Genomic DNA, 12423 nt, shown 5'->3' with positions numbered 1-12423 from the left:
ATATGTACAGGCTATACAACTCTGGGAACTCCTCTGCAGATCTAAGGGGAACGTTATGCAAAGGAGAATTCAGGTGATGAGTCAAGATAGTGACTGCTCAGGTAGTTTGTCCCATGTGGTACATTTATATATTGCATTGTACTGCAAAGGACCGTACTTTCTTCTTATACTGTAGTTTACTGCAGTAAACTACAGTATATTATTATTATTTTATTATTATTATTTTATTTAATGGAGGCATTATTCGAAGAATGGTCAAGGGAATCGGGGGCTTCTCATACAGTGTGAGGCCTGGGTTCAAATCTGCCCGTCACTTTTTATGAGAACATAAGGTATTATACATGTCTCTTTGATGAATTGCATTTGGTGGGCATTAGGACCGCGAGGTGCTTTGCTGCTGTTTGTTAAAAGAACAAACCTCCCCTCCTCTTAGATGAAAGAGAGAAGAAATCTAAACTAATCAAATCCTACAAGGCACTTGGCTTGGGTTCAGACTGTCAATGAACCAGTGCAGTGAGAAGTCATTTAAACTTTAACATTTGCTCTAGGCTTTGTGAAAAAAGAAATAAGAAAAACCCTTAAGAAAACCACCTGGCAGTTTGTCAAACAGGTACATGAAAGAAAAAATCACAGACATTAAAAATGTAAATGAGCAGTCAAGTAAAAGCAGAAATATTCGTCTATAGCTGTATTAAACTAATGCTCTATTACAACTGTTACTTTCCGAGTTCTCATATTACCTTGAATCATTCCTTAGCTTCCTCGGAGTTTGTGCCACTTACAGCCCTGTTATTACCACTTTCACAAGTGGTCATGTTATACAAGTTCACAGTAGGTTTTTTTTTTTAAACTAGGATTGAATTTCTTTACAAATTATTTCTTACCAAAATCCTAATGCAGATCAAAAGTGGCCGTATTTAACCCCCTTCCCAAATTGGTAACGGGGACTGGATACCCCTCTAAACCCTATGCAGCAGCTGTGCAGGAATAAAACATAATTTACAATCCCAAGTACATTACTGCTGGTGAGATTGTAAAAGTTCCCTGGCGTTTAACCAACAGGTGCCTGAGACTGTAGCCAATAAATGAATATGACTTAAAAAAAACAGTAATCTCGTAAGCCTTTACTGAAGTAACTACACATCTTTATTAGTTGTAGTTAATAAATCTTCTCCCCCAAAAAACCCAGTGCGCTGAGGCTTGGAGGTCTAACTACGTCACTACAAAGCCTATTGGCACAGTTGTTCTGCACTGGAGTGGAAAGCTGTTTACCTGGGTGGCGTCTTGGCACATCACTGATAGCAGGAAGCCCTGTGGCTCGGGTGGAGGAGAGCGGGGTTGTAGAATGTATGGATGGTGAAGTCATCTGGCTCAGATAAGGTGTATAAGATTGGTCATACGACCAGGGAGGAGATGACTGGGTCTGTCTGGGGTCTGGAAGGGGAAAAAAAGGAAAAACTGGTATTTTACAAATTGGAATTTTCACAAAACATATTTGCATGCAGTCAACAGTGGGCTGCAAATCGGTCGTTTTTAGTGTCCCCCCACTCTCCATACCAGTCCTCAAATTACAGGCCTGTGGTCCCCCTACAACAATATCTCCAGGAAAACTGTATGCTTGAGCAACAGGGCAGAAGCTGGACACAAACCGGCGACCCTGTGTATCGCAAATGACCGTCTTAACCACAATGCAAAGGGCGTTTAACCTCATCTCATCTCACCGACAGGGGACAGAATCCATACTGGCAGTGCATCACACAACACTGCCCATTACACTTGCTGTTGAGTGAGGTTTGCAAATCTCCTCCAGAGCAGTCAACACTTGAACCAACCTCCAAATCCGAAGCATGCGGTCCATCAGAAAGACCACTGCACTCACACACAAACAACAACTGTAGCTGTGGTTACTAACAACAATTATAACAAATGTAAAACAAACAATTCCCTTATTAAACAGTCAAACATGAAAAATCAATGCCCAGTCCACGACCGTTCAACCGCCACCATTCAAACCTCAGAATCTGCATTTGAAAAAAACAGGTGATGTGTGAAATTTCCATTACATGTTCTCAGAAATTTGGTGAGGAAAGCACAGCGATAAACCATGTACCAGAATGTATGTGTTGGAAAAACTTTATTAAAAACAAATACAGTAAATGAAAACTTAAAGGCAGAAAGTACACCACACTGTTTTTCGCCTTCAACCTTTACTCATAGAAGTTACCAGAATAAATACCATATAAATAATGAGGTTTTGAATTTACTTATTCACTACAGAATACAATAATTGTAAGACCTGGGGGCATTACAACCCCTCCCTTGAAAGTCAATATTTCATAACAAAGCAAACCAGGTTTATTTGATTTTTTTTTTAAAATCCTCCTTTTGCAAACAGTACTGCTTGAGTGTTTGTCTGTGGGTGTAATGTAAAGCAGTTCTTTCAACAACAATATTTAATGGATTGGGCTTATACAATGGCACTCTGCCCAGATCAGCTTAAACAAGTTAGACAGGGAGAGGCCAGTCTAATATGCAAATACTGCACTCTGCAAATCAAAACAACAATGTTCCTGTTGGCACTGTAAATACAATCCATGTACAAAACGTTAAAACAGCACAGATTACATTTCTACTGATCTAATCTAACATATAGCACTAATATAGGTGACCAAGGGCATTTTGTCTGCCTCTAAATGCTAACTCTTTACAATATGGGTAGCAGTTTGTATTTTGAAACTGCACAGCAAGTCTCTGCTGTGTGGTTTCCTATCCTCTGGCTGCATTTGAGGTCTTTGAGTGTTTTGTCTTGAAGTGATGTCACTCACACTGGGCTGGGGTGTTGATGTTTGTGATTAGGCAACTGGTTGATTGACTCGCTTGTTTGTGTCGTGATGTAGCGATCATTTATCTCACTGTTCATTTGAAAATGACAAAGTCTCTCGGCTTTTAAGTCCATTTGACTTAAAAGAGTGCACAGGTTTTTTTTCAGTTGTTTAATGCTTGCTACCGTGAAAGCTGAATTTTCATTTGCCAAGATGAATTACATTATCTACCACAAGATAAGAAGATGACAGCAAAATTCCTGCCAACAAAAATAAAATTGTAAAAAAAAAAAATGTTTTTAACGATACTGTCAGGGTTTTTATTTGGGGGGGCTGACACCTTCTCTGTGGTTATATTACTTACTTTTTGAAAATGTGTATATAATACTATAGGTATGCATAATTTGACTAGTTGATACTCTACAAATAATGAACGCCCAATCCTGATAGCACTAGACAGCACCTTTAAGACAGGTTCCTTTGTTGGTTTTCCACTTTAAACAGGTGTATATTAAAGGGGAACTTAATCTACTGCAGCAGGAATATTCCTCTGCAGGATTACTAGCGTCTTTCAAGCCATCAGACTCGAGGCCTGGCTCTCAGGTGTCTCCCGCTCCCCTTACCTGAGATCTGGGTTTGGCCTTGTGGGTTAAAGGGTGTAGGCACTGCGCTGAGGGAGGATCGGGGGTTTTGTGTCGGGACACTGACTCTCATTGTGGTCTGGCGAAGACGCTCCAACTCGCTCAAGCGCTCTGAAAACAAACCAGGCTTCGGCTGGTCATCCAGCTTCTGTCTGTGTCCTGCGAACAGCGAGAGAGAGAGAGAAAGAGAGAGAATGCAGCCGTGTTCTCTTACAGTACGATTTTTTAAGTTGTCCAGGGAAAAAAAGGAAACCGGTTTCTTGCCAAAACGAATGTGCATACTTGTTAAGCAAATACACACATTCATTCCCCATACTAAAACAATGCTATACTGTAGTACTGCCAAAAAGTTATAGTACACTAAAGTATCTTTAACAGGGGAGGCTTTACCATCTTTTATCCCTGTTTTTTTTTTTTTTTTTTTAGCAGCACTAAATGCGCTTGCTTAGAATCAGTTGTCACAGAAGTTAAATATTATGTGTTTGCTTGTTTATCCCCTATCTACCCCTATCTACACAAGCGGTATGTACGTCTGAGAATGACTTTATTTTACAAAATAACATTTAAAAGCTTGAAAAGAGAGACAGAGAGAGAGAGAGACAGAGAGAGAGAGAGAGAGAGAGAGAGAGAGAGAGAGAGAGAGAGAGAGAGAGAGAGAGAGAAACAGAATCCTTCACTTCAAGAAAAGTGAGCTTGGAACTGTTCCCTTTAGTGGCTGGACCATTATTAAAAAAAAAAAAGAAAAGAAAAAAAAGGCGTCACTACAAAATGCAATGAAAATGTTAGCATCTTTTTGCTAGAACCATGAATATATTAAATCAGTAATACGGGATAGGATCTTCTGCTTGAGTATGCGTATATTGCAGTGAAAACCTGAGCCAGTTTATTGTCAGCCATGCATATAATTTTAATGCAAAACATTACATCGTTCCTTAAAAGAGACTGCATACCTGAGCCTAAACTGTTCTGTGTCCCAACAAGACACCCTGCCACTGAATACAGCAATTCACAAGCACGCAGGGCAAGCACACAACTTGCCCTCCATGTTCCTCCCCAGGCTACACCTCTGTGTGGATTCATAAGCAAAATAAGAAGTACACAAACAGTAGCCGGGGCAGCAAAAATGAGAAAGAAAAGTGCTGCAGGTGCAGATCTATTGGCAAAGTTTGTGTCAATATAATTAAACAATAGTAAAGGCAGTAAAGAGCTGCATTTCTAAAGAGCGAGCCTGTCTGGCTAGCCTGAACTGGCAACTCTGAATGGCAGCAAAGTAAATATCCCACGGAAGAAGGAGAAATTCTTGCTGGAGGTGGCCTGTCTCCAGCTGGCAAGGGGTGCTAGCTAAATTCAATTTTGCAAAACCTAATTACATTAAGGAAAGAAGTTGAATAATAAAAAAGAAAGGAATCAAATAAAAAGGTACAATAAATGCTTGTCGTATGCCCTGTACTGTATATTCAACTCATCTGACCCCATTGTAACTGTGATTTTTCAATTCCTTCTAAAAAACATGTATTATATATATATATAGGCGTTTATGTTTAATTATCAACAGAGTTCCTAAAGATTCTATGTCAGCAGTAACATTAAATAACTTCTAAATAAATCAAGACATTTGAATTTAACTACCAGACAGGACATAATGCCCTGGGCAATGACACTTAGGATCTTCATAGTCACATAGTAGACAGGGCATGTAGCTGAGTCTTTGAGTGTCATCAAGCTTTGAATTTTAATATGAATATTAAGTTAGTTTAAACCATGTATTTTAATTTAATAATGAGTGAGTGAGCGTGGTTCAAATCGACAGTATTTTGTGTATGCTTAATTACTCTTTAGATATAGCTTATCGTAAACTCAGCAAGATATTTTTTTATAATGTTTATTTAAGGTTTTTATCAAGGCAAAAAAAAAAAAAAAAAGAAAAAGGAATTTTCAGTGCTGTCCTGGGGGTGAGAAGCAAGAACAGAACAATACAGACACAGCCCAGTTATAAGACACAATCACACTCAAGGGACGTACAAAAAACTAAAGAAACTGAAATTAACAGGTGCTTTTTTTTCACAAGAGGCCCATTTGACGAGACGGGAAAAGAAAATATCACTGATTTAAGTATTCAATTTATGTAGCTTGCAACTTACTGACACCATACAAGTTAAAAAACTGAACTTTGACTAAATAATCATCTTCTATGTTGAGGGGCGGAACTCGTCTGTGCAGTGAGGAGGGGTTGCATCAACGTATAACCATGCTGTGGATTAGTCTCATTTTAAGCACACTACTAGTTAGGAAAGTACTACTAAAGTACTAAAGTCATATAGGTTATATTTATTTTAATAGAAAAGCACTAACATAGTACCAGTAAGGTACTTTAGTGTCCCTGAAGTGTCAATATGGCAGTTGCAAGGGCTAATGTTTGACAACTTGTTTATTGTTATTGTGTTAGCCTTAAAGTACCAAAGAAACTGATATAAAATCTTTACCAAGTTACTGTATCCATGGGCCTGTCCCACTAAAAACTGTGTGAATCAAAAAAAGACAACCCAGTAGAAATCTGAGCTGTTTACAAGTTGTGTAACAGCAATTAAACATCCAGGCTCTTTACAAGGTTTTTCTTCTGAGATATTATTAGCTGCAGATTGGTATGTAGTTTAATAAAACAGAAAAAAAAAACATCTCTGAGGTAAAGCTTTGTGAATAGGGCCTATTAGTACCGCAGGTAAAAGACTGGAGTAAAAGCATTGAAACTAGACTCCTAGTTTCTTTTATATTGCTGGTTTTCCGTTAGAATACAGTAGGTCCTTCTTCAGTGTTTCAGAGCTCTGCAATACTGACTGGAATAGATGAATGACAGTTTTTAGTCATTGTTCATAATTCATAAAATATCTCTCTTGTTGCAAACAAACAGTATCTGCAAAAAAAACAAAAAAACATTGGCCAAGTGTATCCACCCCGGCACATGGCAGAGAGCGTGGCATTATTTTCCCCGTGGATGGAAGAATAACATGTGAAGTATGTTTTACTCCCACAACAGCATTAAAAATGGGTCTCAAATTATAAGCAGGATACATCTGATTAGTCCAAGCTCGCCTTGTTTATTGTATGGGCAACGTACTGGGCGAGTACATTCTGACTGGTAAAAAAAAAAAAAAGTCTTTGACAGCGTGAAATATGGATAAATAAGATGATTATTACATTTTTGGCCATTGGCTTGAGGAACAGACTCTTTCAAACATAATTTTAAGTTGTGGGAGAGAGGGGGGGCGAATGTATTTAAATTAGGTGGTTTCTATGCTTGCTGAACCATGATTCTATAACCTTTGGATCAAATGGAGTAGCAGATATACAGTACCCAATGCAAGTGTGTTTCAGTTAGCCTCTGTAATGTGTGATACAAGTATTCATTGATGTACAATTAATATAAAATACAGTAAAGTTACAATTGCTGTAACTCTTTGGCAAACAAAACCTACCCATATGAACCAGACAGACAAAGTGCTAATATTAATTCTGTCATCTCTTCTGCAGTTATAGGGCTTCCTATTATTTCTGCTAGGCATGGACTAAAATCAAGCCCACTAGGGTTTGATTTTTAAGTGTAATTAGATTTGCCTGCAATGAACCCAGCTGATGGCATTGGAATTAATTTTACCTGGCCCTAAAATGCTATGGGATAGAAATAACTTTAGCCAAACAAGCCACATCTTTACATAAAGTGCCACTCAGTGTCTAAATTGAGCTTCTGATGGTTAGAACTAACTAATGAACCACTATGTGGTCCCAGAGATAATCCTCTCTCAGTCAGCTGCAGAACTGGCTGCAAGCTCACTGAAAAGAGCTATGGGATATCTGTTAAATATATACCAGTATAATACTGCTAAATAAAACAAGGGATGGGTTGATTTTATGGAGTTATTATGGCAAGTCCCTAAAATCCTAGCTTCCATGTAAAAGACAGAGAGATGGAAAAACAACAGTATAAACCACACACTAAGTAAAAAGCACTCATACAAAGATAACGTATTTGTGCCAGGTTCATTTCTATATATTGTAAATGCTTAAAATGATAACGAATGAAAGTGGCACACCCCTAATATTACATGAGACATTTTGTACCTCTCAAAAGTAATTTGAAGGTGTACAGGTTATCTGAAGAATAGGCTGTTACTGACTGGTAAATGTTTAAAATATAAAAGATACATTGTTGAGTAGAAAATGGAGGGTTGCATAGCCAAGGTGTTCCTTCCGCCAAAATCTATAGTGGAATGCATGGTCTAGAAATAGGAAAGTACTGGGACTATGCAAAATAATATGGAGTCCTGTTAAAATTACAAGGAACATAAATTGCTATTTGAAATGAGTTCATGCTGGTTTTAACAACTGTGTGGGTTTTAGCACAAGTTTGTGTCTGACCAATCCACATATGCCTGAAGAGGAGAGATCAAATGAAAGGTTTAAAAAACAGTGTAAAAGTCTACGCTCACCCAACACTACATCGTGGGTACAAGGATAAGTATATGGCCCTGTGGCAGTGTGCCCGCCCCCGTGTCTGTTATATGTTGCGTGTGGTGTGTTAATGTTGGTGTATAGGCATTGGTACACAGGATATAAAAGGGTCTGTGTTTCACGTGTGTTTAAAAATGTAGATTTGTATTTAGGCACGAGGATGGCACAAATCACTTCACGTGCTGGTTAAAATGTAATGTGTGGTCACGGGAGTGCACATAATTAATTCACGTGCAGACGTACCGAGACTCCAATTGAATGATTGATTAGCAATTGAGTCTCGGTACAGATGTATAAAAAGCGCACCTTTTCACGCACTTGGGGGGTTAGGTGTACAGCGAGGAGGTACTGGAGAGAGAGGTTGAATTTAAACAATCGCTATCCTCCTGGAGGGCCAGCACGATACTTGTTAGTGTTTAGTCTTGTGTCTTGTTTTGTTTATCTGTTTATTTTGGCATCAGTGCCGTGTCCTGTTTTTGTGTCTGCTTCAACCTTTTTATTTACTGTCTGTCATTAAACTGTGCAGGCCCTTTCTTTCTTTCTGTATATATTTCTTTCTATCTTTGTAGCTCTAATGGTGTTGGAGAATCTGGAACAAAAACACATTGGAAATGTGAAAAAATGCCAAGTTATCAAAAGTGCCCAGCCATTTAATGTGGAGATATCAAAAACACAAGCCAAGTTTCAAGAAACCATTGGGGCAACCTTGCCCAGCAAAAAGCAATTAGGCACAACTGTAAAGCCGATGGGGGCCAATGCTGCCCCAATTGTTTATTCTAACTTGTATCAAAAACACAAGCTAAGTTAGAAGAAACAAATTGGGTAACACACACACACACACACATATTATATATATATATATATATATATATATATATATATATATATATATATATATATATATATATATATATATACACTGTATATATATATATATATATATATATATATATATATATATATATATATATATATATATATATATATATATATATATGCACGTTAAACTTATGTGTGCAAAAGTATGTATGTTCAATGAAAGTGTCATTCATATCAACACGTGTCATTCATATCAAAAATGTGTTTATTACACATAAATAAAAAATATATATATATATTTTTTTTTTAAGTTTGCAGTATATATACATTGTGTGGGAATCAAATCGAACCCAAGACATGCTTCCAATGCAGCTTGCAATGCAGACGCCCTAGCTTTCATGCCACAAAGTTTGTCCTTCCATTTTACAACATTTGCAAGTAGTATAGCAATAAAGTTACAGTTTTTAACAAGCAACGAGACTAAAAAGATTTTGTTAATAATGATTATGTATTATCCCGATTGTATTGAAAGCTTTCATCTGATTTTGCAAACTATCCTAATAAGCTTGGTCCATTCAGTTAGTATTTTGTGACTTTTTCATGTTTAGGAAGTAGTAGACGGTGTTAGTTTTGTTAGTTTTATTTGAAACTACAGAGAATTCCTGTCAGGGGCCGGAATTCACGGCACCAAAATAATAACTCTACGTTTTAGTCTTGGCACTTTCACTGCATATTCTCTCCGGTCACACCCACAGTTTCTCATTCAAGTTCAGCGCTGGACTGTCTCCAGTCCCCAGGCTCATGCACCCCTTATGTAACCTCCCGTTGTTTCCCGTCGCTGTCCGCCTCATTAACCAGCCACATGCATGCTCTGCAACTCCTGAAAACAACAATACACATTCTCCCCACTCATTCACTCACTCCCCCTTCCCGTGCTAAGTAATGGCGTGACCCGTTCCCCTTACAATACACGTAACATATATAAGACAGACGAGACAAACTGAACAGACAACAAGTCCTGCAACAAAGCAATTGTCCGAGTCGTTACAAAATATGTTTTCATTTGAAAGTCAAAATATATGAAAGCATGACAACCTTTATGTACAAAACTCTTCACTAATATACAATTGAACAAGAACTGCTGAGTATTTATTTTAATTTCATACAGTATTAAATGGCAGTGTTTATATCTGATAGTGAAAAATAAATAAATATCTAGATAAAGAAAGAAATATACATGTCTATGTATTGATTTATGTATTCAATTATTTCAATATTTATTAACGTATTTATTTATTTATTTATTTATTTATTTATTTATTTATGTTTTACTTTTACCAAATATATAGGCTATCCTTCAGCATAGCGCATTACTCTCATCAACCAGTATCGAGAGGAACCATACTTCCTTGCGCCAATAGGGACCACAATGAGCGTTACACTGACAGGAAACCAAATTTTTTCAGAGATCAAGATCAGAATCTCAGAATGATGATGATGATGATTCGAAAAATCTCCAAAATGTAAAAGTTAAGTCCTGAGAATTCTCAGCTGGCTGACTTCATCTTTCAAAATACTGCTTGTTTTCTCAACTAATTGTGTAGCTCTGACTGTAACTCAACACACCTGCAAGCTTAAGGTTATAGTTTCATCAAATCCTATGCATGCCAGACCTTTTTTATATTTATATTATATATTTTTTGCAAGCAAATGTTCAATTTTAAAACAGAACTAAATCATTTAATATAAATGATATAGACGTCACAATAAGTGCGTTCCCTAGTATATTTCCATGTTGACAAAACAAGTTAATTGTCATTAAACTCGGATGTCCTGTAATATACATATGCATGGATTAAACTCCCTGTGGTCTCCAATAAAGTTTTGTGTGTGTGTGTGTGTGTGTGTGTGTGTGTGTGTGCGATGCGTGCGACTAGTCCATTTTAAAATACCAATAAATCGTTTAATATAAATTAATATAAATGATACAGATGTTACAATAAGTGTGTTTCCTAGTATATTTCCATGTTGACAAAACAAGTTAATTGTCATTAAACTCAGATGTCGTGTAATATACATATGCGTGGATAAATGTGCCTGGGGTCTGCAAAAATCCACAAAAAAGAAAAAAAGAAGGAGAAGGATATTTTTATCTTACTTTGGCGACTTATTTCTCTTACTGTATGACAGGTATTGACTTTTTTTCTACATTTCACCCAAGAGTGTTGGGAACTACAAATTAAAAGTGGTGCTTTCGGCTGATTTACTTTTGCTGCGCCAATACCCTGAAAACACGTAAAACTATAAACTATCCTTGCTGTATAGTCTCTCTGGTAGTTCTCGCTGATAACTTCCGTTCCTCTCAATTGTCGTTTACTGAAGATGCACAAGGCTAGAGATGGCAGTTATTGAAAAAAAGGGTAAAGACCAGGCACCCAACCAACTTCAGGGGTCTCAAGAAGCTGCCTGCCAAGGAACAAGCCAGGCTGGGGTGGTATGGTGCCAGAAGTATGTCTGGTCCATGCGTTCCAGGCTGCAGGAAGTAAACCAGGCCAAGAAAGGGCACACACACTACAGTATAAGGGCTTTATAAATTGATTGGCTGTCTGCATGCTTAAACAGCGTCTAGAGACAAATGAAATTTAGTTTGTTGTGCAACAAAAAGTCCTATTGTAATATTTGATTTATTGTCAGTTATGGTTTTGGGAGGGGATTTATTTATTACATTATATATATATATATATATATATATATATATATATATATATATATATGTATATAGTATGATCATCACTGGTGTGTTTTGTTGTGCAAGCTGACCCCCTGGGGACCTAATTACACTAGAAAATCATGTTTTTATTAAATTCAGCCTTCTCATTTTTTTACCTTGCTAGCAACAGGTAAAAAAAAACAAAAAAAAAAAAAACACATTACTATGTGTGCAGGGAAGAAGATCTTTGTGTGGGTGTGTGTGTGTGTGTGAGAGAGAGAGAGCGAGAAATGGACAAGCTTCAAGACAAGCACTGTGATGTCATTTACAACACTCACTGAATTAACAAACACTGAGGTAAAGCTTTGAAGACTGTCTGGCTACCGCACTCAAGAATCTTTATGGGAACCATGTACGAGACAATACAAGTTTTCCAGGACTCAGTTCAGCTTATAAAATGCACTGAAGTATGCAGATAATATAAAAAGATAAACTAAGATACATGTAATAATTAAAGAGGCGGTTACAAAGCATTTAAATTATTTTTTGTACAGATTCATTGTCAATCAAATATTTTTTTTTTCTTCTTCAAGGCCTGTAATTTAATTAATTTAAGATCATAAACTAATTGACGCTGCAGTTGCAGAACAAACGGTTTCCGAAACCTGCAAGAATACACTTTATTTGAGACCATTGTTTTTCTAGTCTCATAAAAGAAAAAAAAAAAGGCAGACTGTAGCAATCAAGAGCAAGACGCCTGAAAGAAACTATTTAGAAATGATGTCCTTTCATTTCTAAATATAGAAGTAGACATTTTTTCTGTTGTCCTCCGTCAATATGGCTACCTTAAACTAACAGCTGTATAAAGCTGTATAACAGCGAGGAGCTCCAGTATACTGGGCTCGGTTTAGATCGACATAGCACA

At 37.1% G+C, this 12423-nt stretch overlaps 1 protein-coding gene across 4 annotated transcripts in view; it reads right to left on the bottom strand.

Annotated features, from left to right (window-relative positions):
• LOC117403041 (runt-related transcription factor 2-like) overlaps nt 1–12423 on the bottom strand; it is a 74671-nt gene that overhangs the window by 9834 nt on the left and 52414 nt on the right. For 3 of the 4 annotated variants that reach the window (XM_034004890.3, XM_034004891.3, XM_034004892.3), the window contains 2 exons: nt 3446–3622; nt 1273–1434 (listed from right to left, as the gene is read on the bottom strand). In XM_034004890.3, the coding sequence (XP_033860781.1) occupies nt 1273–1434; nt 3446–3622 (339 nt within the window). The remainder of the gene's footprint in view (nt 1–1272; nt 1435–3445; nt 3623–12423) is intronic. The other variant, XM_034004893.3, reaches the window with a different exon arrangement.

Source organism: Acipenser ruthenus, chromosome 5, assembly GCF_902713425.1.
Source record: "Acipenser ruthenus chromosome 5, fAciRut3.2 maternal haplotype, whole genome shotgun sequence".
Lineage (NCBI taxonomy): Eukaryota > Metazoa > Chordata > Actinopteri > Acipenseriformes > Acipenseridae > Acipenser > Acipenser ruthenus.
This window is presented reverse-complemented; position numbering and strand designations above follow the sequence as displayed.